General features: G+C 41.2%; 1 protein-coding gene across 6 annotated transcripts in view; it reads right to left on the minus strand.

The window, feature by feature from the left end:
- Nucleotides 1–4322: 4322 nt before the first annotated feature.
- The window catches only part of TBX19 (T-box transcription factor 19), a 40013-nt gene continuing 19409 nt past the window's right edge, over nt 4323–24926 (minus strand). Inside the window, exons 2-10 of one of the 6 annotated variants that reach the window (XM_010802707.4) lie at nt 22614–22878; nt 20880–21014; nt 17865–17926; nt 16413–16474; nt 10903–11136; nt 8553–8688; nt 5500–5644; nt 5019–5139; nt 4323–4603 (exon numbers count right to left, since the gene is read on the minus strand). In XM_010802707.4, the coding sequence (XP_010801009.1) occupies nt 5065–5139; nt 5500–5644; nt 8553–8688; nt 10903–11136; nt 16413–16474; nt 17865–17926; nt 20880–21014; nt 22614–22878 (1114 nt within the window). In that variant the 3' untranslated portion in view covers nt 4323–4603; nt 5019–5064. 6 annotated transcript variants of the gene reach the window in all.

The raw sequence follows: 24926 nt of genomic DNA on the forward strand, positions 1-24926 counted from the left end.
CCCATTTGATGCAGAGTTCTAAAGAATAGCAAGGAGAGATAAGAAAGCCTTCCTCAGCGATCAATGCAAAGAAATAGAGGAAAACAACAGAATGGGAAAGACTAGAGATCTCTTATAGATATCAAGGGAACATATCATGCAAAGATGGGCTCTATAAAGGACAGAAATGGTAGGGACCTAACAGAAGTAGAAGATATGAAGAAGAGGTGAAGTAAGCCAGAAAGAAACACACCAATACAGTATACTAATGCATATATATGGAATTTAGAAAGATGGTACGATAACATCGTTTTCTTGTCTTGTATGTGAGACAGCAAAAGAGATACAGATGTATTGAACAGTCTTTTGGACTCTGTGGGAGAGGGCCAAGGCAGGATGATATGGGAGAAGGGCATTGAAACATGTAAATTATCATATGTGAAATGAATCACCAGTCCAGGATCTATGCATGATACAGGGTGCTTGGGGCTGGTGCACTGGGATGACCCAGAGGGATGGAATGGGGAGGGAGATGGGAGGGGGGTTCAGGATAGGGAACACGTGTACACCCATGGCAGATTCAAGTCAATGTATGGCAAAACCAATACAATATTGTAAAATAAATAAATAAATAAACATAAAAAATAAATAAAATTGCTACCAAAAGAAAGTAAATAAATAATTTTATAAAATTAAAAAAAAAAGAAGAGGTGGCAAGAATACACAGAAGAACTGTACAAAAAAAATCTTCATGACCCAGATAATGAAGGTGTGATCACTCACCTAGAACCAGACATCCTGGAATGTGAAGTCAAGTGGGCCTTAGGAAGCATCACTACGAACAAAGCTAGTGGAGGTTATGGAATTCCAATTGAGCTATTTCAAATCCTAAAAGATGATGCTGTGAAAGTGCTGCACTCAATATGCCAGCAAATTGGGAAAACTCAGCAGTGGCCACAGGACTGGAAAAGGTCAGTTTTCATTCCAATCCCTAAGAAAGGCAATGCCAAAGAATGCTCAGACTACCGCACAATTGCACTCATCTCACACGCTAGTAAAGTAATGCTCAAAATTCTTCAAGCCAGGCTTCAGCAATAACATGAACCATGAACTTCCAGATGTTCAAGCTGGATTTAAAAAAGGCAGAGGAACCAGAGATCAAATTGCCAATATCCACTGGATCATGGAAAAAGCAAGAGAGTTCCAGAAAAACATCTATTTCTGCTTTATTGACTATGCCAAAGCCTTTGACTGTGTGGTTCACAATAAACTGTGGAAAATTCTGAAAGAAATGGGAATACCAGACCACCTGACCTGCCTCTTGAGAAACCTGTATGCAGGTCAGGAAGCAATAGTTAGAACTGGACATGGAACAACAGACTGGTTCCCAATTGGGAAAGGACTACATCAAAGCTGTATATTGTCACCCTGCTTATTTAACTTACATGCAGAGTACATCATGTGAAATGCCAGGCTGGATATAGCACAAGCTAGAATCAAGATTGCCGGGAGAAATATCAATAACCTCAGGTATGCAGACGACACCACACTTATGGCAGAAAGGGAAGAAGAACTAATGAGCCTCTTGATGAAAGTGAAAGAGGAGAGTGAAAAAGTTGGCTTAAAGCTCAACATTCAGAAAACGAAGATCATGGTATCTAGTCCCATCACCTCATGGCAAATAGATGGGAACAGTGGAAACAGTGAGAGACTTTACTTTGGGGGGCTCCAAAATCACTGAGGTTGGTGATTGCAGCCATGAAATTAAAAGACGCTTACACCTTGGAAGGAAAGTTATGACCAACCTAGATAGCATATTAAAAAGCAGAGACATTACTTTGCCAACAAAGGTCCGTCTAGTCAAGGCTATGGTTTTTCCAGTGGTCATGTATATATAGAAAGCTGAGCACTGAAGAATTGATGCTTTTGAACTGTGGTGTTGGAGAAGACTCTTGAGAGTCCCTTGGACTGCAAGGAGATCCAACCAGTCCATCCTAAAGGAGATCAGTCCTGAGTGTTCATTGGAAGGACTGATGTTGCAGCTGAAACTCCAATACTTTGGCCACCTGATGTGAAGAGCTGACTCATTGGAAAAGACCCTGATGCTGGGAAACATTGAGGGCAGGAGGAGAAGGGGATGACAGAGGATGAGATGGTTGGATGGCATCACTGACTCAATGGAGTTGGCGATGGACAGGGAGGCCTGGCGTGCTGCGGTTCATGGGGTCACAAAGAGTCGGACAGAACTGAGCGACTGAACTGAACTGACTGAAGGTCACCACGTGTTTGGAGTGGCATCACTGCCAGAGATCCAGGTCCAAAAATGGAATGGCACCAGAAAACAGGCTAACTACAACATGTTAAAAGATCCTTCTCTGTAGAAAGAGCCAAGGACTCACAGTGCTGTGTTTGGATGCCCCAGGCTAAGAGTTGGCATGGGTGGGTTTTTATGGGCTCTACTGATGGAACTGTGAGAGTGATCTTGGTACCCAGCAGTGAGTGGTGACATGAAGTGAGAACTTAATTTCCTGCCCAGGAATTGAACCTGGATAGCCTGGGTGAAAACTAGAAGACTGAGCCACCAGATCAGCAAGGGCTAGAGGCTAGAAGCTATTTTTCTGGGCTCTTTCCTCCAGTGAAAAATGCATTTATTATGGAGGCAAAAACTGTAAATGCAGGTTCAAAGTTTATTATTAGAGGCACAGCACAACAACAAGTGGGGCAGCACACAGAGGAATGGTTTCTTAAGGTGGAAGCAAGGGAGAAATGCATACTCAAAGAGAAAGGGTATAGGTGTACCCCCTAGAGAGGGGGAGCACAATAAAGAAGTGGTTAAATCATTTATATATGACAGTTCTTCAGATCTTTGTTTATCTTCTGCCAATTATCTGGCTTCTTTTTCCACATCTGACCTACCCCAGAACCCTTCCCAACATGCACACACAACTGTTTTCCAAGATGGATTTCCAGTTGAGAGGCCTATGGAATCACATATTAACATCACATATTATGGGGCAGTACACCATTCTTTTGGAGAAGGCAATGGCACCCCACTCCAGTACTCTTGCCTGGAAAATCCCATGGATGGAAGAGCCTGGTAGGCTGCAGTCCATGGGGTCACTAAGAGTCAGACACGATTGAGTGACTTCACTTTCACTTTTCACTTTCATGCATTGGAGAAGGAAATGGCAACCCACTCCAGTGTTCTTGCCTGGAGAATCCCAGGGACGGGGGAGCCTGGTGGGCTGCCGTCTCTGGGGTTGCACAGAGTCGGACATGACTGAAGCGACTTAGCAGCAGCAGCACACCATTCTTTTTGACCCCAAGGAGCCTTTCTGCACATGTGAAATGTCTCTCTTGCCCCAAGGATGGTAAATATATAACCTCTTGATTTTTTACTCAAACAGGTTTAGCTCCTCTATGTTCCTGCCATAACTGTCACCTTAGGGTGTCCACAGGAGACAAAACTTGGCTTTTTATCCTGTTTCAGTTGTTAGTTCCATTTAGAAGAGCAAACAGGAGGCTGGTTGTAGATATCTAACCTGGAGCCCACCTATTGTCTATTTCGAGAAATGCAAACAGGTGGCTAGCTGTAAGTGTCTGGCCTGAAGCCCATCTTTTTCTTGCCTCAAGAAATGTAAACAGGAGACCAGTTATAAATGCCTGTCTCCTGCCTCAGTGGGAACAGCTGAGCCATGGCCAGGTTCCAAATGGACTCTCAGAGTCCCTCAGGAATGACCCAAGAAAGCTGCCCAGTCCATGCAGCATGCTATCGATGCTGGGAGAGCCACCTTTCATCCAGGTCTGGAGACCTCACTCCTGTAGTGATCAGCACATCCAGTAGTGGGTAGAAAAGGAAAACCAATGAAACATGATTCTGCTCATTGGCTATGGCAACGGTCTAGAATGGTGCAGAGGTTGAAACCCTTATCTGATGAGATCCCGGGAGTATTTATCATTCTGTTTCTCTGTTCCAGGCAAGTCATTTTCAAATTTGGCTCTGAGACAATTGTCTGGAACACTTGTATGAAATGCAGATTCCTGGACTCCACCTCCAAAGATTCTGATTCAAGAGTTGTGGAGTGTGCCAAAGAATTTATTTCTCAGTGTTCCATGTGGTTCAGAGGAGGGGCTCCAAGGACCAGTGTCTGGGAACAATCACCCTAGCCCACACCATCTCCTTATACAACCAATCACTGAGAAAGGGCTGCACTGCAAATGTAACACCCAGAGTGTCCCCGATCTCCCGCTTTGACCTGCTGCCCATTATGGGACATATATCTCTGAGCTCTGCCCTCCGTGAGCTCCATAGCTGTCCTTTTCACATATGCACTTCACATCCATTCAGTTCAGCCAGTGTTTATTGGGCGCTTCCTATAGGATAGGCACAGAACCAGGTGCTGCTGTGGGGAACAGAGAAGAGAAGGCTGGGCCTCACCCTCAAGGGGCTCACAGTCTAGTGGAAGAGACACAGGTACTGAAAATACAAGGGAGCATGAGATGAACTCTGTAACAGAGGCAAAACCAGTGGGAAGGCAGGGAACCCAGGCAGATCAAATGCTTGGTGCAGCAGGTGATGCTCTGGTCAGTCCATGGGAGATAAGCAGGATTCGCACAGGTGGAACTGAGCAGAGAAGGAAATTTCAGGCAGGAGAGAAGGTACAGAGGTGGGAAAGAACACTGAATGTTTAAAAGATAGAGGAAGAATGTATGCCTTGACTGAAATAGAGGATACTAATGGGGTAACAGGGAGCTAAAGCTGGAGAAATGTTTTGAGGGCAGATGGCAGAGGAGATCAACTTTGATCTGTAGGTGATGGTAAGTCACCCAAGGTTTCTGAGCCAAGGAGCAACATGATTTCATTTCCTCAATTCTCAGTGCTATAACATGTAATTAACTCTACTTCTGTTAACTTCACTCCATGGCCTTACACCCTCTCTTGGTCTCAAAGCAGAAGCTCTGTGGCTACACATACCTTTAGGACTGTACAAAGTTATGATGCAGTAGCCTTAGGCTAGGTAAATTTTTAGCTCACTTACCAGCTTTACACTATGTCCACAGAACAGGAGGGGCAGCCTTCTAGAATCATTTGAGAGTAAGGGTCAGGGCACAAGGAAGGTACTCAACGAACTTTTGTTGCCTAAGCATGGCATGGATAAGCTGCGGAAAAAAATGGGAGCACAAAGAGAAAATGGTAGAGAGATGCAGGTGACAAAATTAGTGTCATCTAAACCAAACCGTTTCCTAGGAGGCTTCTGCTACAACCCACTTCATTGGGTGGGGAGACTCTGCAGTCTGGCTCACTGGGATCAGTAGGTGGTTCTTCTAAGAGCTCTACATCTAGCAGATTCTCCACTGACACCTTCACTAGGATCCTGCTTAACTATGCAGTGAGGAGGGAGAATGGTGCCCACCCCTACCTGGGCTACCCCAGCCTGTAAAGGAATGTGAAGCCACTGCTGTCCAGGTGGACATGGCGATGCTGGTCAGCGAGGGCTCCCCCAGAACCTCCACACTAACCGAAGTGGGTGTCTGGGTGGAGACAGGTGAAGTCACAGCTGGGTTACCCAGGAGAAACGCTCCCGGGGAGTTGGCATGCACCTCTGAGCCCGACCCGGCGGGTCCCCCGCCACTGTTGTTGATGGTCCACAGGCATGGGTATGGGCTGCAGAAACAGAGAGAGAGAGAGAGAGAATGGTGATGATGCTCCTAGACAGGAGTGCAGTCTGAGAGCGACGCGAGTTAGAAACAGAGGATCTAATCAGGGCTTTATTTCCAGCTCTGACACACACTGGTCCCATTTCCGCAGAGAAGCAGCAAGATGTAGTAGAATAAGCATACAATTAGGTGTCCTGAGACCTGCATTTTGATGCTGGCCCTGCCTCTAGCAAGTTGTTCAGTTTTAACACAGCATTTTATTTCTCTAGGCTTCCTTTGCCGTCTGTGTAAATGGGCAGGGGAGTTGAAAGGATATTTGGGCAGTATCATCTGTGAGTAAGATCTCTCACTGGCCAAGAGAAGTGATGTGGCCTAATAACCAGGACAGAAATCTAGGTTTAAATCCTAGCATTACAGCTTATTAGCTCTGTGACTGTAAACAAATTATTTAATAGATAAGCCTCAGTTTCCTTATCTTCAAGATTTGGAGTGATAATTAAACATATCTTACCAAATATTTTTATGAGGATTGAATAAGAAAATGACTACATGAAATCCAAAATATAGCACTCAGTAAATGGTGGTTGTATAATTAATTCTTCCATTCCAGGTTTCTACCTATCAATTCTGGTCCCTGGTAGAAAGGCGGGGAACTGGACCACTTTCTTAGACTTTTCTATCCTACATCACTGGGTCACGAACTTGACTGTACATTGAAATCACTTAGCAAATTAAAAACATTTCTGACACTTGGGTTCTACCCCAAGAGATCTGATGTAATTAGTCTGGCATGAAGTATCAGAATTTTTTAAAGCTTTCCTATTGACTGTGATGTGAAGCCAATTTTGCACCTTAACATAGAACCTGGATTAAAATGACAGCAGTCAACAGGCAAAATAACTTCCAGTATTTTCATCATCAGTTTTCAGAGTCCCTACTTTGCTTGATAATAGGCTCATTACCCAATGACAGTACTGAAAACATTTTGCTTTTCTCTAGCAAAATATTTAGTCAGCAATGAGTTAAACATGCCACCGATGAAACTAGAGGTAGAAATGCACTCTGCCATATTTCAGATTCCACAGACCTCATTGGACCATATGAAGCCTGCAGAAACCTAGATAGGCCATGGGGGTTGTTGGTTTTTTTAGCCAGCTCAGCTTGCTGGGATTCTGACCCCAATTCCCCAGTTTTCAAAAGAAATTCTTCTACAGTAACAGTCAGAGCCCCTTTCTGAGGCTTCCTGGGCTGATTAAAAAACCATGGGCTCTGAGTTACTTTATTTACTGTCTTAGCTTCAGGCAGTTCTTAATGCCTCTGAGATTTAGTTTCTCCATCAGGAAAATAGGAATTTCAAAAGCAGCCTCATGGATGTCTTTGAATCCTATAAATGACTTACATAAAGGATCTAGTACAGAACTTGGCACATAGTAATTTGTCTAATAGCTTCAAGGACACTCTTTCCCTCACTTCCAATACAGCACCAATAAATGCATTTCCCTGAGGTCCTCTACTCAAGCACTGCCAACAGAAATAAAATGTGAGCCACAAATACGAGGCTAAATTTTCAAGAAGCCACACTTGAGGAAAGAATAAAAAGAAACAAATGAACTTATTATTAATACTATTTTATGTAACCAAAAATATTTAAAATATTATCATTTTTACATGCATCAGTATAAAAAATTATTAAGAATTTATTCTTTATTATCTACTGTCTTTAACATTCTGTGTGTTACAGCCCATCTAGTTTGGACCAGTTGCATTGCAAGAGTCCAGGAGCCAAAGCAGTTGGGGGCTGTTGCCTTAAGAGCACAGCACTAGATCCTCAAGGGCCATAGCAACATCAACATCAAAATCAAGATCACAGTTTACAGCAACATCAGCAACACCTGGAAGCTTGTTAAAAATGCAGAATCTTGGGCCCTATCCCAGACCTATTAATCAGATTGTGCATTTGAGCAACATCCCAGGTGATTCTAATGCACATTAAAGAGTGAGCAGCATTGATGTGAATCAACGTTCTATGACCCTCAAACTTTTTTAGATCTGCAACTCATAAGTCATCTAACATCTACCCCCCAAAAAGATAGGACATCTTTTAATTTTGAATTGCTTTTTGGACCTTCTCAAAAGTCTGCCTAATTATGTTGAACTTAACAAGACATATATATTGATACAATGTTATTGCTTACAGTACATATTATGCTCTTTTTAATTTTGGTGTTCACCATAACTCTACAGAGTAGCTCATATTATTGCCATGTTACAGATAAGAAAGTTTAAGCTTAGTGAGGCTAAGAAAATTTCCTAAAGTCACAGAGTCAATAAGAAGTGAAACCGGGACTGAAGGCCACATTTGTCAGATTCCAGGCCCCTTTCCTTTCTACTCATCACACCGATTTCCAACAGTCAGAACTGAATGCTGGTCTCTGGTATAAGAGTTATGCCATGGGTCCTACAAGATCCTCTCAGCCCTATTGCCTGGGTTGAGGCCGGGGGGCCCAAAATCTGTCTACCTGTTAGAATGAGTAGCTTGTGAGGATATAGACAATCAAGGGTCTTGAGGTTTCAGTGCATATTTACACTTTTCCCTTTAAATTCCCTGATGCTACCACCATTGTTCACAGTACTTCTTCCTGATTGAGACAAACAATCCCAGGCCACAATATCTTTTCCCTCTTAAAAAAATACCAAAGTTACAAATGAAAAGAGTACAGGACTGAGTAGGTGCTTTCTCATCACACTTTTTCCAGGGGCGAAGAGTTGACCTTGTTATTTTCACTTCTTAGTGGCTTAGAAGTCAGGACAAAAGCTTAGACCAAGGCATTCCAGGAAAAATATATGAATTCGAGGTCCCATGCCAAAAAGTAAACCTCCAAGGACAATGAGCAAGTTGATTGTGTTGGTCTTACCTAGGCCCTGGATTGACTGGTCCGCTGGTGTGGGGTACAGACAGGATGCTGGCGTGGGGTGTGGAGGATAAGGAAGTCCAATTGTCAGCTCCAGAGAAAACTTGCAGATTATTGCTGGAGCTTTCTATCAAATTCACTTTGGGGAAATAACAACAGTTCAATTTATGAAGCATGGAAAATATAAAGATGGTGACCAATGACATTATCCTAGGTCAAAATACAACCATGGCTTGTGCCACATGTGCCAACAGTGTGTTGATACTTTCTGAAGGAAACACGAGGGAGGAACTTAGGTTTATTGAAGTTTATTGAACGTCAACCATATGTCATGTACTGAAAGTGAAAGTTTCTCAGTCATGTCCAACTCTTTGCGACCCAATGAACTATACAGTCCATGGAATTCTTCAGGCCAAAATACTGGAGTGGCTAGTGTTTCCCTTCTCCAGGGGATCTTCCCAACCCAGGAGTCAAACTCAGGTCTCCTGTATTGCAGGCAGATTCTTTACCAGCTGGGTCATGTACTGTTCATCTTTTAATCTTTATAACAACTTCTCACCTCCATTTTATAGATGAGGCTCAGACAAGTGGAATGATTTTCCCTTTTTGACACAGATCTAACTCAGGTCACCATGCTTACATCCCCTTTAAAATGGGCCATGTCATCATCCCCTCAAAACAAGCCTAAGGCCACCAGTGCTTCAGATGAAATTCTGAGGATCAGGACCTATTTTTCTCAGCAACCCCAGGGAGATTTAAACATTTCAGGAATAGTGTCTTCTATGTATTTGAATCTTCATTTGCACAAATAGTGCATATATAATAGAGAGGAAGAAGGGAAAGAAGATGGGAAGGAAGGAGGGGAAAGATAGGAAGAGGATTTCATGTACATCCCTGGCCAAGTCACTCCTTTTCATGGTGTGGCCTTCAGCCTCAACTCCTGCATCCACCATATTGCCTCCCTCCTTCTCCACTCTTCCCAAACCATTCCCAGGTAACCTAGGTTCTCTCCTCCTTCTGTACCTTTGCTCATACCACTCTCTCACATGGAATGCCCTTCATTTCTGCCTGTGTCCCATGTCATCCATCTTTCACCCCTGCCCACTCCAACCTTTATCCTTTTCTATTCATTCTTCAAATCTCAACTTAAGCATTAAGCCCTCTGGTAAATCTAGTTGCCCTTTTCTTTCATTCCCATAGCACCGTGGCTTGTGTGCTTTATAGAATGTTTCTCTAACTTTAATGTGCATAAGAATCACCTGGGGATTTTGTTAAACTGCAAACTCTTTCAGAAGGAGAACCTGAGAGTCTACATTTCTAACAAGTTCCTAGGGAATGCTACAGGTCTGAGGACCACATTAAAGTTCTCACTATACTGTATTAGGATTAATTACATATATTTTCATAACCCTAAGATCCTCCAGGGAATAAATTAAACCTTAATCACCTTCCTTACCCCCCTGCTTACAAGAGTGCCTGGTGCATAGCAAATACTCAGATGTGTTTTGTGTGCTGACCCCAGGAAAGAATCAAGAAGTAAATGAGAACCCTGCTCAGTTTATGATATCATTAAGCTCCATTTTCTCCCTTCCTGGAAGCAGCTTGCTTCAAGGTTCCTGGGAGTAGCCAGCTATGGGGCACAGGGACAGGTAGCTGATGATCAGCAAAGTCATCTGCAGGTACAGAGCTCAGGATGTCCCTGAGGCTGGTATCCTAACACACTCCTCTATCTCCCATACCATGAACTTTACTTGTTTCCTTTAGTGTTAGTGTCCCCATATGAGAATAGAATCTCTGTGAGATGATTGGTTCTGTAATCTATTTTGTTCATGGACAAAACCTGGCACAAAGTCAACCCTTGATAAATATTTGCCAAATCAGACCAAAGCCTGGATGTAGGGTGAGCTAGCTTCCCAAAACTTCCTAATGGCTCTCCAATACTGGGCCCAATATTTTCTGGACTGAGCCATGTACTACAACTGTAGAAAAGAGTCATGTGAGGGCAATGAGCTGAGCGTCTCAGAACTCCATGACTTAACTTGGCTTTTAGAGTGCAGCCTGAAACTGCTTAGTACACCAGTGCCCTGGGAGGAGGACTTTCACACCCATTAGAAATTGGGAGACTGGTTGTCTCCCAGCTTTCATAATTATTTGAAATAATTATAAAACACTAATAATGCTATAATGATATAGTCAACTATTAGTATATAAAACATCAAAATTTTAATATATAACAATATTACATATATTAGATAAAATGGATTCTATCTTCAGATATTTACTTCTACTAGTTGTTTATCTACTTCTTACCACCATCCACACCCCCAAGGGTATTGTTAGCAGAATCACACACCTGAGGGAGAATGATTTCTATGCATGTATGCAGAAGGGTAGGGAGCCTGCCGGTGGTGTCCTCGGATGCCAGGATAGTGCTCACAGCCATGGTGGGTGTGGGGAGCAGACAGAGGCAAAGGAGTAGTATACTGGTAATTGGTGTTTCCTGCTGTGCACACTCCATCCGGATTGGAAAAGATCCAGCCTCCCACTGGAAGAGATAAGAGGAAGACACAGAGGAAGACTCTGTGAACTTCCACACCGAAAATCAGGTTACCAGCCACTTCGCATAGTTATATTTCTGAGTGAATGGCAATGTCTACCTGTGTGGAGTTAGATACTACCACCTCCGCTGCTACTTCCCTTCCATGTTAGCAGCAAAGTTGGCTTCTTTGGAGATGGATGACAGGTCCTATCAAGTTTGGAAAATCTCTTAAGAAATGCTGGAATCACAGCTATATAAAATATTATTTGAATGTATTGTTAATAGAAAATACAAAAGTTAAGTTGCTTCTGACTTAATTGGATTAAAAGTCAGTCCACAAAGGAGATGTCAGATGATATATTAATCATTGATTAATAGCTACTAGGGAATGTTTAATTTGGTTACCCAGAAAGAATGGAGCCCTCCCTGTTTCTGCCAAATGATAAATTATCTTTAGTTCTCACTCCAAGCAAGAGGAGACATGATGCCTCCCATCACCACCCAACAAAGAGGATTCTGAAGGCAAAGAGAGAGGGAGATGGCTAGCACAACTTGATAAGAATCTTGCAAAACATTTTGGAAAACTGCAAAATATTTCACAGAAATGTGTTTGTGAAAGACCATCTCAATTGATGCAGAAAAACCATATGACAAAATTTAACACCCTATCATAATAAAAGCGTTCAATAAAGAATACAGGAAAATTGCCTCAACATAATAAAGGCCATATAGAACAAGCCCACAGTTAACACCATGCTGCTGCTGCTGCTAAGTCGCTTCAGTCCTGTCTGACTCTGTGCGACCCCATAGATGGCAGCCCACCAGACTCCCCTATCCCTGGGATTCTCCAGGCAAGAACCCTGGAGTGGGTTGCCATTTCACCACCATACTCAATGGTAAAAAACTGAAAGCTTTTCCTCCAAGATCATGAGCAGAACAAGAATATCCACTCTTACCATTTCCATTCAGCATCGTACTAGAAGTCCTAGTCAGAGCAATTAGGAATAAAGAAAAAGAAACAAAGAAAAGGCATCCAAATTGGAAACAAAGAAAATTATCTCTGTTCATAGATGACACAATCTTGTATGTATAAAATTCTAAATATTCCATAAAAAACTTTTATAATAAACAAATTCAGCAGTTGCAGGATACAAAATCAACACACAAAAATCAGTTGCATTTCTATACACTAACAATGAACAATCCAAAAAGTAACTAAGAAAACAATCCAATTTAGAATAGCACCACAATTAATAAAGCACTTTGGAACAAAATATACCTACAGGGAAAAGACTCGTACACTGAAAACTATAAAATATAGATGAAAGAAATTAAAGAAGATATAAATAAATGGAAAGACATCCTATGTTCATGGATTGAAAGGCTTAATATTATTAAAATGTTCATACTACCAAAAGAAATCTCTATCAAAATCCATAAGACACTTCTATCAGAAACGTAAAGCAATACTAAAATTCATATAGATTCTCAAAGAACTCCAAATAGAACAATCTTGAGAAATAAAAATAAAGCTGGAGGCCTCACAGTTCCTGATTTCAAAACACATTACAAACCTACAATACTGTAAATAGTATGTGCTCAGTTGCCCATTTGTGTCTGATTCTTTGCAACCCCATGGACTGTAGCCTGCCAGGCTCCTCTGTCCATGGAATTTTCCAGGCAAGAATACTGGAGTCGGTTGCCATTTCCTACTTCAGGGGATCTTCCTGACCAGGGATCGAACCCAGTCTCCTGTGTCTCCTGCACTGGCAGGCAGATAGCTTACCACTGAACTACCTGGGAAGCCCCCTAATTAGTATGGTGCTGGTATAAAGACATATAGACCAATGGAAGAAAAGAGAGCCTATAGATAAACACCACTTATATAGTCAAATAATCTTCAACAAGGGTGCCAAGAAAGGATAGTCTCTTCAACGAACAGTATTAGGAAAACTGGATATCCACATGCAAAAGCAATAAATTAAACTCATATTACACCATATAAAAATTTTAACTTTAAATGAATAAATGTAAGACCTATAAAACTCCTAGAAGAAATGCAGGGGAAAACTTCATGAAATTGGATTTGGCGATGATTTCTTAGATATGACACCAAAAGCATGGACAAGAAAAGCAAAAATAGACAAACTATTTCAAACTTTAAAACTTCTGCACAGCAAAAGAAACAACTAACAGAGTGAAAGGGAAATCTATAGGATGGAAGAGAATATTGGCAAACTATAAAACTATAAAAGGGCTTAGCATCTAGAATATGTAAAGATCTCTTATAACTCAACAATAAAACAACAAAAATCCTAATTAAAACAAGCAAAGGACTTGAACAGACATTTCTTCAAAGATATACAAAAAGCCAATATGTATATGAAAAGATGTTCAACATCACTATTCATTAGCAAAATGCAAAACACAAATCGAAACAAGATATCACCTCGTACTATTAGGATGGCCATTATCCAAAAAAGATTAGGAAATAATAAGTGTTGGCGAGAATGTGGAGAAATTAGAACCCCTGTGAACTGTTCATGGGGATGTAAAATGGTGCAACTGGCATGGAAAACACTATGGAGTTTCCTTAAAAAATTAAAAATAGAAGTACTGCATGATCCACCAATTCCATTTCTGGCTATATACCCAGGAGAATTAAAGACATTTGCAGATTCATATTCATTGCAGCATTATTCACAGTTGCCAAGAGGTGTAAGTAAGCTAAATGACCATCAGCAGATTATGGGATAGGCAAATTTGGTATATACATGCAAGTGAATATTATTTCAGCCTTAAAAAGAAGGAAATCCTATCGTATGGTACTATATGGGTGAGCCTTGAGGAACATTAGGATAAACAGAAGCAGCCAGTCATAAAATATATATATATATATATTGCATTATTCCTCATACTAGGTATCTAAAGTCTATGGATATAGAGGTATAGAGTAGAACGGTGGTGGCCAAGGGTTTTGTTGGGAGGGAGGTGTGAAGAGATGAAGTTTGGTGAGTACATGTAGTTTTAACATGCAGGAATTGGGGTGGAGGGGGCAAGCAGGTGGTTCTGGGAATCTTTTGCACCAAAATGTGCATGTGATTTACAATATTGTACTATACATACAACTCTAGTGAAGGTGCATTTTATACTGTGGTTTTAAGCCACAATAAAAAATGTAGTTAGTATTATGAGGAAAAGGCTTTACTTCAAGTGAATTCACGGGAAAGGACAGAGAGGCCGTAGAACAAGAAACACATTCTTTCGCCAACCAGCTCTCAACTGAGGGGCCCACAGATAAAGATTCAGACAGGACCAGAAATGTTCCTTAAGAATATCGACTAGGGATTGTCACCAGGGCTTTTGTGATATGGAACTAGAACTTTTATTAAAACCATTTGCTTAATACTTCTTAAGTATAAGTAAACAAATTATACAGAATTCATATTACAAAATGTAGGTCAGTCATTCTTAATAAATCATTTTGTTATCTTCATTTTCTCTTTGTTGTATAGACATGTGGCTCAAGGGATCACTATCTGAATGACAGAATCAAGATTCAGGTGCTCAGTAAGCAAAGCCAGGAAGAACTAGACTTCTGTTGTGAAGTTTGCCACATACAAGGATGTTTACCGAGAAGGTTGCAACACATGAACTTGAAACAGTGTGGTTCCACATGTGATCCCATCCTATACAAAATAGCTTTTCATTCCAGGTCAGTTAAAAAGTGCTTTCCTTGGATAAATTGTTAGAAATGTACCATCTCCCACAACTGAATCAGGAAGAAATAGAAAATATGAACAAACTGATTACCAATAATGAAATTTAATCAGTAATCAAAAAACTCCCAACAAACAAAAGTTGAATTCTACCAAATGTTTTAAGAAGTAAACATCTATCCTTCTCAAACTATCCCAAAAACTGAAGAGGAAGGAATGCTTCTGAATGCATTCCATGAGGCCAGCATCACCGTGATACCAAAACCAGACAACAGCACCACAAAAAGAAAGTCACAAAACAAAACAAAAGATAACATTGCACCACTATTTACAATAGCCAAGGAAATGAAGCAAATCAAGTGACCACCAAGAGATAAATGAATAAATAAGGTGTGTGTATATATATATATATATACATACACACACACACACACACACAGTGGAATATTATTCAGCCATAAAAAATAATCATGCCATTTTCAAAATCATGGATGGACTTAGAGGGTATTATACTAAGTGAAATAAGTCAGGTAAAAAAGATAAATACCATATGATTTCACTTATATGCAGAATCTAAAAAACAAGCCACATGAACAAACATAACAAAACAGAACAGACTCATAGAGAACAAACAAGTAGTTACCAGACTGTGGGGAGGAAATAAATAGGTGAGGGAGATTAAGAGGTACAAAATTCCAGTCACAAATGAGTCATGAGGATGAAATGTGCAGTATGGGGAATATAGTCAATAAGATTGTAATAACTTTTTATGGTGACAGATGGTAACTAGACAAAGAAAAAAAAAGACTCCTAAGAAAAGGGTTTTTTTAAGTTATTTTCTGAGAGTTGTTTCTCTTTATGTGGCTATACTGCCACTTCTGCAATGAAAAATGCATCGAACTTTAGGGGAAGGAGGGAGTAAAGAATTTCATAGCTGGAAAACTGTAGAAGGGATCTTAGCAAACCATTATACTCTGAATTAAAGGGTATCTCAGACACTGATGCTACTGACCTTGGATTACTGCTGCAGCTTTAGAGGGCTTGCTCCACTGTGGAGCCTCCTCTCTGTTCTGAGACATGGAGAGGGTGGCACCCTATCAGGTACATCCAGTCTACCTGCAGAATTCCAGGTATATGACTCCACTAATACTGTAGTTTTCCAGTCAACAAATACAGAAGTTTCCTCATGTGCAAAGCTGTGGCCTTCCTGAGGCGTGGCAATGGTGATAAACTCAAAAACCAGAAAGTACTAAGAACAAGGAAACCCCAAAGCAGGAGTGGAGTGTCAGGGTAGAACCTATAGCCAGAATGCACTTTTATGAGCTCTTTGGCCTCCCTGACACAAAAATGGGAGTCAAAGAAATTCACTGTTTCCATTTTTGTCTCCTGCCTTGGATTTGTATACACTCCCCCAGGAGCAGTGGTTCTCTCTGGGAGTTCTTGAAAGGGCATATACTTGTCTTGAGTGGGAGAAATAACCGTTGGCTCTTGATAGAATATTGGGAACAAGCCTGAAGCAGTCATGACAGGTAAAAAGTCTGAGTGTGGTGGAGATGCTCCTAGTGTAGCCCCAGGCCCCTCCTATCCAGGGTTCACCCAACTCACAGTGAGAATAGGTCACATGCTGGCTCTCAGACATAGCTTCTGGAATATCCTTGAGGTGGTTCCTGAAAGAGCAATGAAAGTGCACCATAGCTGTCCAGCTTACCATTCATATCCAGCATCAAGTACACCCAAGATTGTCTTTGGAGAGCAATAAATTTCTCAAAATAAGAAAATCAAACACTTTTTTCCCCTCAAACTACTATCTTTGCCCCATTCTCCTTCTCCTACTTTATGTTCTTATGCAATTGCTCTTTGAATTGCAACTTTATAGTCAATCCAATTTACCTTATTTACACCTATCACTATGTAGCTTGATCTTACTGATTTGTGGTCAGTGTTTCTGCTTGCTAAAATTCAAGCAATGATTACAGCAGCTAAGATTTGCATAGGACTTCAGGGCACAGTCGCATCTGTGATATGCTAGGTCCACCAATTATCCTGTGATAGAATATTACTACATGCTTTCGCAGATTTAGAAAGTGGGTCCCAGAAAAGCAAATTGACTTATGCAAGTCAGGAAATGGTAAAGCTAGGACTCAAAGCCAGGATCTCTCTCTCTCAAAGTCCTAAATATTTTTATTATATGACTTTTCTTATCTGAAAAAAGGTATTTCTTCTACATCATCAAAATTAAGTCAAATATTGACAGGACAGACCCCTGTGACACACTATTATAAATACCTGTCCATTAGTCTAGAGCCTTTATGATGAAAAAGAAAGATTAGACAGTTATAGGAATTAGTGTAAAGATTTGAAACAGAAACAACAAAATCTCAACACTTCAAAGGAAATCATTCACAACCCCCAGAAGTCTTTGACTTAAAGACATGAGCCTCTCACCTTTATGAATTACTCACCTTTCCTAGGTGAAATCTAGCTTTAAAAAATTTATTGAAATCGTACTACTCAGATAACTGTGGTAAAGGAAGATTGAATTATTTAAAATTTAAATCACTTAGTTTTTTTTTTAATATGATTATATTAGTTTTAAGAATCTACCGTAAGATAGGGCAGATAAAACATGGCCAGTTCCAGGTCCTCCTGTTGTTTAGCTGCTAAGTCGTGTCCAACTCCTTGTGACCCCATGGACTGTAGCCCACGAGGCTCCTCTGTGCATGGGATTTCCCAGGCAAGAATACTGGAGTTGGTTGTCATTTCCTTCTCCAAGGGATCTTCCTGACTCAGGGATCAAATCACATTTCCTGCATTGGCAGGCGAATTATTTAACACTGAGCCACCTGGGAAGCCCCAGGTTCTCCTGGACCCCTATTATAAAGGACAAGTAATTATAAATTTGTTTTATCTTGCTGATTTTGTTGGACACTGAATTAAATATTAAAAACATGTTTCTATCAAAGGTAATGCAAATGCCACTAGTTAGTTCCTTCCAAGATTATTATAAACTTCATATTTGCAAAGATCATAAGATTTCCCTGAAATTTCTCTACTCACCTTTCCTTGGCATCCAAGAAGGCCTTGGCAAAAGGGTTGTACTTGATTTTGAGAGCTGTTATCTTGCATTTACAAAGACAAGTAGTGTTAGTGAAAGGAGAATATGCGTGGGGAACAGAACACTTTATCTTCACCCGTGAATTTCTGTAAAACCAGAATAATTCTCCTCTTTTTTTCTCCTCTCCATGTTTCATTGCTTCTTTCTGCACAAAATCACTATTGCACTGTCCAACAAGCAACGTTTTATTGTCACATATGGTGAAAATGGCAAATGCAGTATAAAGTGAGCAAAGAAACGACAAAGCAACAAAATTGCACAAACCTGAGGTGCTAAATCTAGCATTTATTCTATTATTCATTTTTTTCAATAGTAATTGAACACCCACCATCTGTCAGTTACTTTTCTTGTCACTGGGACACAAAGGAGAGGATACTGATGAACACCTGTCTCTAGACTCTCGAGTACAGACTAGAATCAACTCCCTGACCTCTTAAATAATCACTTACCCTTTGGGCCGTGTTTACACACACACACACACACACACACACAAACTATCAATTCCACCTATTGTCACCCTTTATCTCCCCTGGGCTTAGCCTACTTCATTTTCCTTAGAGCCATCTGACCAAATATATATTTATCATTTTTATCTCTTCTCACCAGGATATAAGTGCCTTGAGTACAGTGCAGTATTACCAGCATGTAGGAAAACATCCAGCCTGTAGTAATACCCAACAAATATTTGCTGAATAAAAGAAGATTTTTGGCTCCCTCATCCACCCCTGTACCCATTCTCAGGGTGAATTTACATTGGCAGAGATACGTTGTCAGGAGACAGAGGCTCCGAGGTTAGAGTTTCCCAGGTTTGATTCCCTTGGGGCATGTCCAAGACCAGAATTACAGCATCAGGCTAGTAGCCTGTTGAAAACATAGCCTTAGCCTTGCTACTAGTTCAGAGGGAAACCTCCAGCATGTGTCCAGGAAAATCTGAGCACTTAGCCAGAGGGCAACCAGATGACAGGTTCCACCTGCCATGGACTAAGAGAGCAGGCAGCATGTCAGTGGATAAGGGACATTGTCCAGAGAACAGAGGAGGTCAGGATGTAGCCCCCAACTCCTCCCCACTTTCTGAAGTTGCAAAAGCCCACTCAACCTTCATAAACCCAGAGGCCATCCTACAGAGAGTAAAAGGGGATGAAAGGCAATCTGAGAAACAAAATGCATCAGCCTATAAAAACAGAACAGTTTTTGAGGGCCTGTTTAAATTTTCAGATATTTGGTTAATTTTTCTTTCCACTGACCTGCTAAAGGGCTCGGCTGAGAGGCCAGATTAGTTATAGAAAAGAAATTACATTTCCCTGCACATCATCTGTAGGCACTAAGGCAGTAGTTTCCAAACCTGGATGATCATCAGAATCCTTTAAGAAGGCTCTTAAAACCAGATTCTGGGTATTCTCCCTGGAGATTCTGACTCAGTTAGCTGGATGGGAGCCTAAAAATCTTAAGCTTCCAAATAAAGAAATGCAAATTAAAGCCACAGTAAGATACCATTTTTTCTACCCTGTTGAATTATCAAAGCTGAAAATGTAGGTAATCACCAATGTTGAGATTGGTGTGGGAATTATAAATGGATATGCTCTTTGGAGGGAGGCAATGGGGCTTTGTCTATCACAGTTCTAAACATACACTCTCCTTAACAGAAAAATTCCATTTCTGAGTGCTTAATATTCTTTGCAGTGTTATTTATCATAGAAAATAAAACAACTGGAAATGACCTAAACATCATTTAGGTGGGAAACTGATTGCCTGAAATACAGTGTATCCTCTGCAATAATTTCAGAAAAGGAGATAAATCCTAATCCAATTTACATAGAAAGATATTCATAATGTACTCTTAAATACAGGGGGTGGGGAGAAATTTCATACTAATATGAACATGAGCCAATTTGTGTGAGGAAATCTATACACTGTGCATATTTATAAATGAACAGACTATGCGTGGGAAAAAAGCACACTCTAAGCTATTATTTGTAGTGTCCCTGGGGTGTAGGATTCACAAAATAGGGAAAGAGTAAATTTTTACCTCTAACTTTTCATTTCATTGTATATACTTCCATACTAGTTGTTTATCATGTGAAGTTTTTTTAAATAAACATGTATAATTACCATTAAAAAAATTTTTTTAAGGGTGGAGGAGGGATGAACTGGGAATTTAGGCTTAAATGCAAACTATTAAATACATAGAATGGAAAAACACCAAGATCCTTCTGTATAGAATGGGGAACTATATTCAATATTCTGAGATAAACCATAAAAAAAGAATACGTATATATCTATGTATAACTGAATCACTTTGCTGTACAGCAGAAAATAAAAACATTGTAAATCAACTATACTTCAATTTTTAATCTTTCAAAGTTTAAGCAAAAAGAATCCAACCGATCAGGTATCCTGGTGACCAGCAGTCCTGGAAACTCCTATAGTATGTGGATGAACCAAAAAAATTTTGCTCCCACAGAGTTTACGGAGGCCAAATGCTGGCTCCTCAGCTGTAACCCATCAGAGTGGCCCAAGTTAGGCAGGAAAAGATCTACATATGGCCCCAAAAGAGCTAACAAGTGGGACAGATAGTATAACACAAACCCAAAGAGGGTGCACGATTGGATTAATTCCCACAGACTTGCTTTAGAGCAGGAGAGATGCCTAGCTCTGTCAGGTCAAGGGCCTGGAAACAAAGACTCCTGCATTTCTGCTGGTTTTATTACAACGCACCACTGTGCCTTACTGGCACCAGGAGAAGAAACACTGGTGGAGCTTTGGCAAGCAGGGAGAAGGAGGTGGAAAGTGATTACCACACTGTTCAACTTTGTCTCTACCGAGTCTTTCTGAGTATATCTGAATGTTAGCAAACCTACCTTTCATCCAAGTTTGGTCATAGCAATAAAAGCACCACTCCCTAGTCCCACTACACTCCCCCAGGTGACATTTACACATACATACACACACACACTCACCTCCTCGTTCTGATAGGCAGTCACAGCTATGAACTGGGTTTCAGGGAAGGAGCAGTTCATCACCATTCGATGGGCATCTCCAACACGCACTATGTGAACCTGGGGTTCATATTTATGCAGAGAATTCAACATTATCTGTTTAGGTGGAAGAAGAGAGAGGACACACAAAGCCTGAGGCATCACAGGTTACAGATGACCCAGCACCTCTGATTAGTCCTAAGGTTAACATTTAGGGCCACACACATTGATCCCCAGTCATCTGAGCTGCCACTGTCTCTCTGAGAAATTATTGAAGGGAGATTTTTTAGAAACTCTTAAGGAGAATAACTTTGGAGCTGCTTATATGAGCGTGACTAAGTACATACACACATAAGAGGGTGAAGAGTGGGTTGCCAGAGAAGAGCTGGTCTAAAGAGTATTCAGTTTTCTGCCAAAATCCTGGCTTCCTTTTTTTTTCCCTCCTATTTTCAGCACAACGGTATGAATTTTGCTCTGTTAAAACATACTGTTTTTCTTCCTATGAGAAAGTGTGTTAGTGTTAGTAGCTCAGTCATGTCTGAATCTTTGCAACCAATCTAGCCCACCAACCTCCTCTGTCCATGGAATTCTCCAGGCAATAATACTGGAAAGGGTTGTCATTCCCTTCTCCAGGGGATCTTCCTGATCCAGGGATCAAACCTGGGTCTTCTGAATCACAGGCAGATTCTTTACCATCTGAGCCACCAGGGAAGCCCCCTAGTAAGAAATCCTAATTGTCTCAAAATCCTGACAAAGGGCTGAATTACCTAAAAAGTAATGATAGCTGACATCTGCTGGTTATATAACATCCACTCTTTGTGATTCAAATCAAAGGTTTATTCAAAGTCTCCTGTTGTGAAAACTGGGAGAGAATAATAGTTTACTTTTCAATTTCCTGATTCAATAAAGAACTGGAAACTTCTGAATATTGCAGAGACTTAGGAAGATGACTTACCATTCTTAAAACAAGAACCCCTACATCCCAGCTGGATTAGCACAGAGATCAGAGAAGGGGTAAAATGTCTAAGGGCTTATGAGACTGACCAAAGTGAAATCTGGGGGAATAAGACCTCTTCTCCCAACTGTGTCTAATCCCCCCAAACAGTCTACATTTTATAAAGCAAATAACAACCTTGCACAGCACACTAGTATGCACAATCCTACCAGAGAAAACAAAAGAGTAAAAAGCCTCAAAATCTTGTTTACTCTAATTGGAGACCTTAAATAAAACCCTCCTTATTTAAGGTTTGTTTGGATTCTTTTTCTGAAAACCCAAAGCTGATTCAATATTCTATTGATAATTATCATAATGCCCAAGTGGAGGGAGCAATTATTTCATTTAGGAGCAGCTTTTTATCAAGATGCCACTTACACCAGAAAAAAAAAAGGGAGAGGGAATAACAAAACCCTGGTACCCACAAACATCTCCCTCCCAGGCTTGGTAAAAAGCACCGCACACAAGGCAAAACTCTGAAAGGCCCCTGATGATTAAGTAAACTACTGCACTCTCTCACTCTCTCTTAACATCAGGAAGTCCATTAAAAACTGAAAGCACCAATTAAGAGCTGTTTATTCCTGTTCACATTTGGACTCCGGGGAATAATTGGCTTCTGTGAGAGAAGGGGTCGGTGAGGACCCCCTAATTGCCTAAATGCACCCTCGATATTTCTTGATGAGTGTTGTGGGGCAGCCGGGTGGCCAGGCTACCGAGCATACCTGCCCACCTCCGTTGAGCTTATTGGTCAGCTTCACTTTGCTGAAGGAGATGGGTGCCTTCATCCAGTGGGCACCGAAGTTGGGGGAGTCTGGGTGGATGTAGACACAGCTGTGGCTGGAGACCTCTGGCTTGCCTGCAGGCACCCATTCTCCATTGACGTACTTCCAGCGATGACTGTCCGTTGGGACAAAGTCCAGAAGGAGTGAGTACATGGCATTGGGGTCCAGCCCTGTGATGCTAATCTTTAGGACTGGGAACATCCGTCTAAAAGAAAAGGCAGAAATTGAGCCACAAGAAGGATATTAGAATGTTAGGAACATTCTAATATGTCCAGTCCTCTCTCTGCTCAGAGGAGACTGTCCTTGGACGGCTCTGGTGATGCAGAAAATGCACAGGGGAAGCCAAATAAAGAGGGGCCAGGCCAGCAGCCTCAAACTCAGTCAAGCCTCTTTTTACCAATGTATTTTATATTGAGGTTTTACTTTTAAATGTTATGCTCTGTTTTCAAGTCTGAAAATCACTGATCTAGTCGTTCGACTAGAATGAAATTCCTCCTGAAACTTGAGGTATTATAGACAGGCGGGTGCCAGGTCTTCACAGAGCTTCCTTAAAAGGTTTTTTCTCAGCATACATCAGGTTTTCACACTATTGCCACAGAGCAGACCTTCTCTGTAACAGAAAACAGTTCTAAATAATAGTAACAGTGTTAATACAGAAAACATGGTTTGTGGTAAAGGCAGTGAAGCGGACCCTTAACTCTACATATTTAGACCAGTTCCTTCCCTGCAGGAGTTGTTAGAGGCTTTAATGCACCTGTGTGCACTTTGAGACGGGTGAGGGATTCCGCATTCTGCACTTGTGTACCAGTGCAACCATCTTCTCACTGAGCATCTTGTGGGAATTTGTGTTCAAGAAATACACTTTGAGGACTTCCCTGGTGGTCCAGTGGTTAAGAATCTGCCTGCCGATGCAGGGGACATGGGTTCAGTCCCTGGCCTGGGAAGATTCCACGTGCTATAGGACAACTAGGCCCTTGAGCCACAATTACTGAAGCCTGCATGCTATAGAGCCCTCAAACCGCAACCAGAGAGTAGACCCAACTCACCACAACTAGAGAAAATGTGCACCCAGCAACAAAGACCCAGTGCAGCCAAAAACAAATGAATACTTTTTTTTTAAAGGAAGATGTATACATTAAGACATGATGATCTGGATTTCTTGGTCCTTCTCCCACCCTCTGGGGTGTTCCCAGGTGGTTCAGTGCTAAAGAATCTGCCTGCCAATGCAGGAGACGTGGGTTTGATCCCTGGGTTGGGAAGATCCCCTGGAGAAGAAAATGGCAACCTACTCCAATATTCTTGCCTGGGAAATCCCATGGCCAGAGGAGCCTAGTTGGCTACAGTCCACAGGGCCCTAAAAGAGTCGGACATGATGTAGAGATTAAACAGCTGCAGCAGCAGCTCCTACGCTCTAAGAAAATACCAGCAAGCTTACTGTCACAAATATGTGGAGAAGCCATCTTACCTGGCTTCTGATTCTCTTTAGCTTATTTTTCCTTCACCAAGCTTTCTAAGTTGCTCAAATCTCCTCAAAAGACCTAGTTTCCATACAGACACCCCTACCACCTCCTGATTGCCCCAGAAGCTATCTTTTTTGTCAATACATCTTTGAAAATCTGAGTCCCCAAGTTGAGAAGCTAACAAATTAGGGTCCAAAAACTTGCTACTCAAAGTGGTTCATGACTCAGCAGCAGAAGTAATCAGAAATGCGGCAGCTCAGACCTAACTCCAGACATACACAATCAAAATCTGTGCTTTTCAAAATCTCCAGTTAAGTCACCAGAACTTTAAAGCTTAAAATGTACTGGTCTAGGGTATCTTTAGCTTTTAAGATAGCAACTAAGGAGACATCCAAGGCAGTAAGGGGAGTCACTTGGAGGATTTGTGCTTCTATTAAGGTTGGGAAGAGAATAAAAAGGGGAAAACTGAGTATGTCCATTGCTAAAAGAAGGAGTCCAAGGATGCCAGGTATGGAAACATTAAAAGCATAATGGGTATAGATGAGGGACTGGAGGGTCACCAAGAGAATCCTCCTGTACCCAGTAGTGCCTAGTTTTGAAATAACGTACAATAAGGACTGTCACATATGGAAAGTGAAGAAATTGAGCAACAGATAATAAGGGCTGGATCTAGAGATGGACTCAAGCCATCCAGGCTCCTCAGTCTTCTGAGCTTAAATTGCATGGGCTCCCTGAATACTCTGGACAGACAGGATATTTTTCCCCTTGGCTCGTCCACCTCATCAATACTTCC

The sequence above is a fragment of the Bos taurus genome, chromosome 3 (genome assembly GCF_002263795.3).
Source record: "Bos taurus isolate L1 Dominette 01449 registration number 42190680 breed Hereford chromosome 3, ARS-UCD2.0, whole genome shotgun sequence".
Classification (NCBI taxonomy): domain Eukaryota; kingdom Metazoa; phylum Chordata; class Mammalia; order Artiodactyla; family Bovidae; genus Bos; species Bos taurus.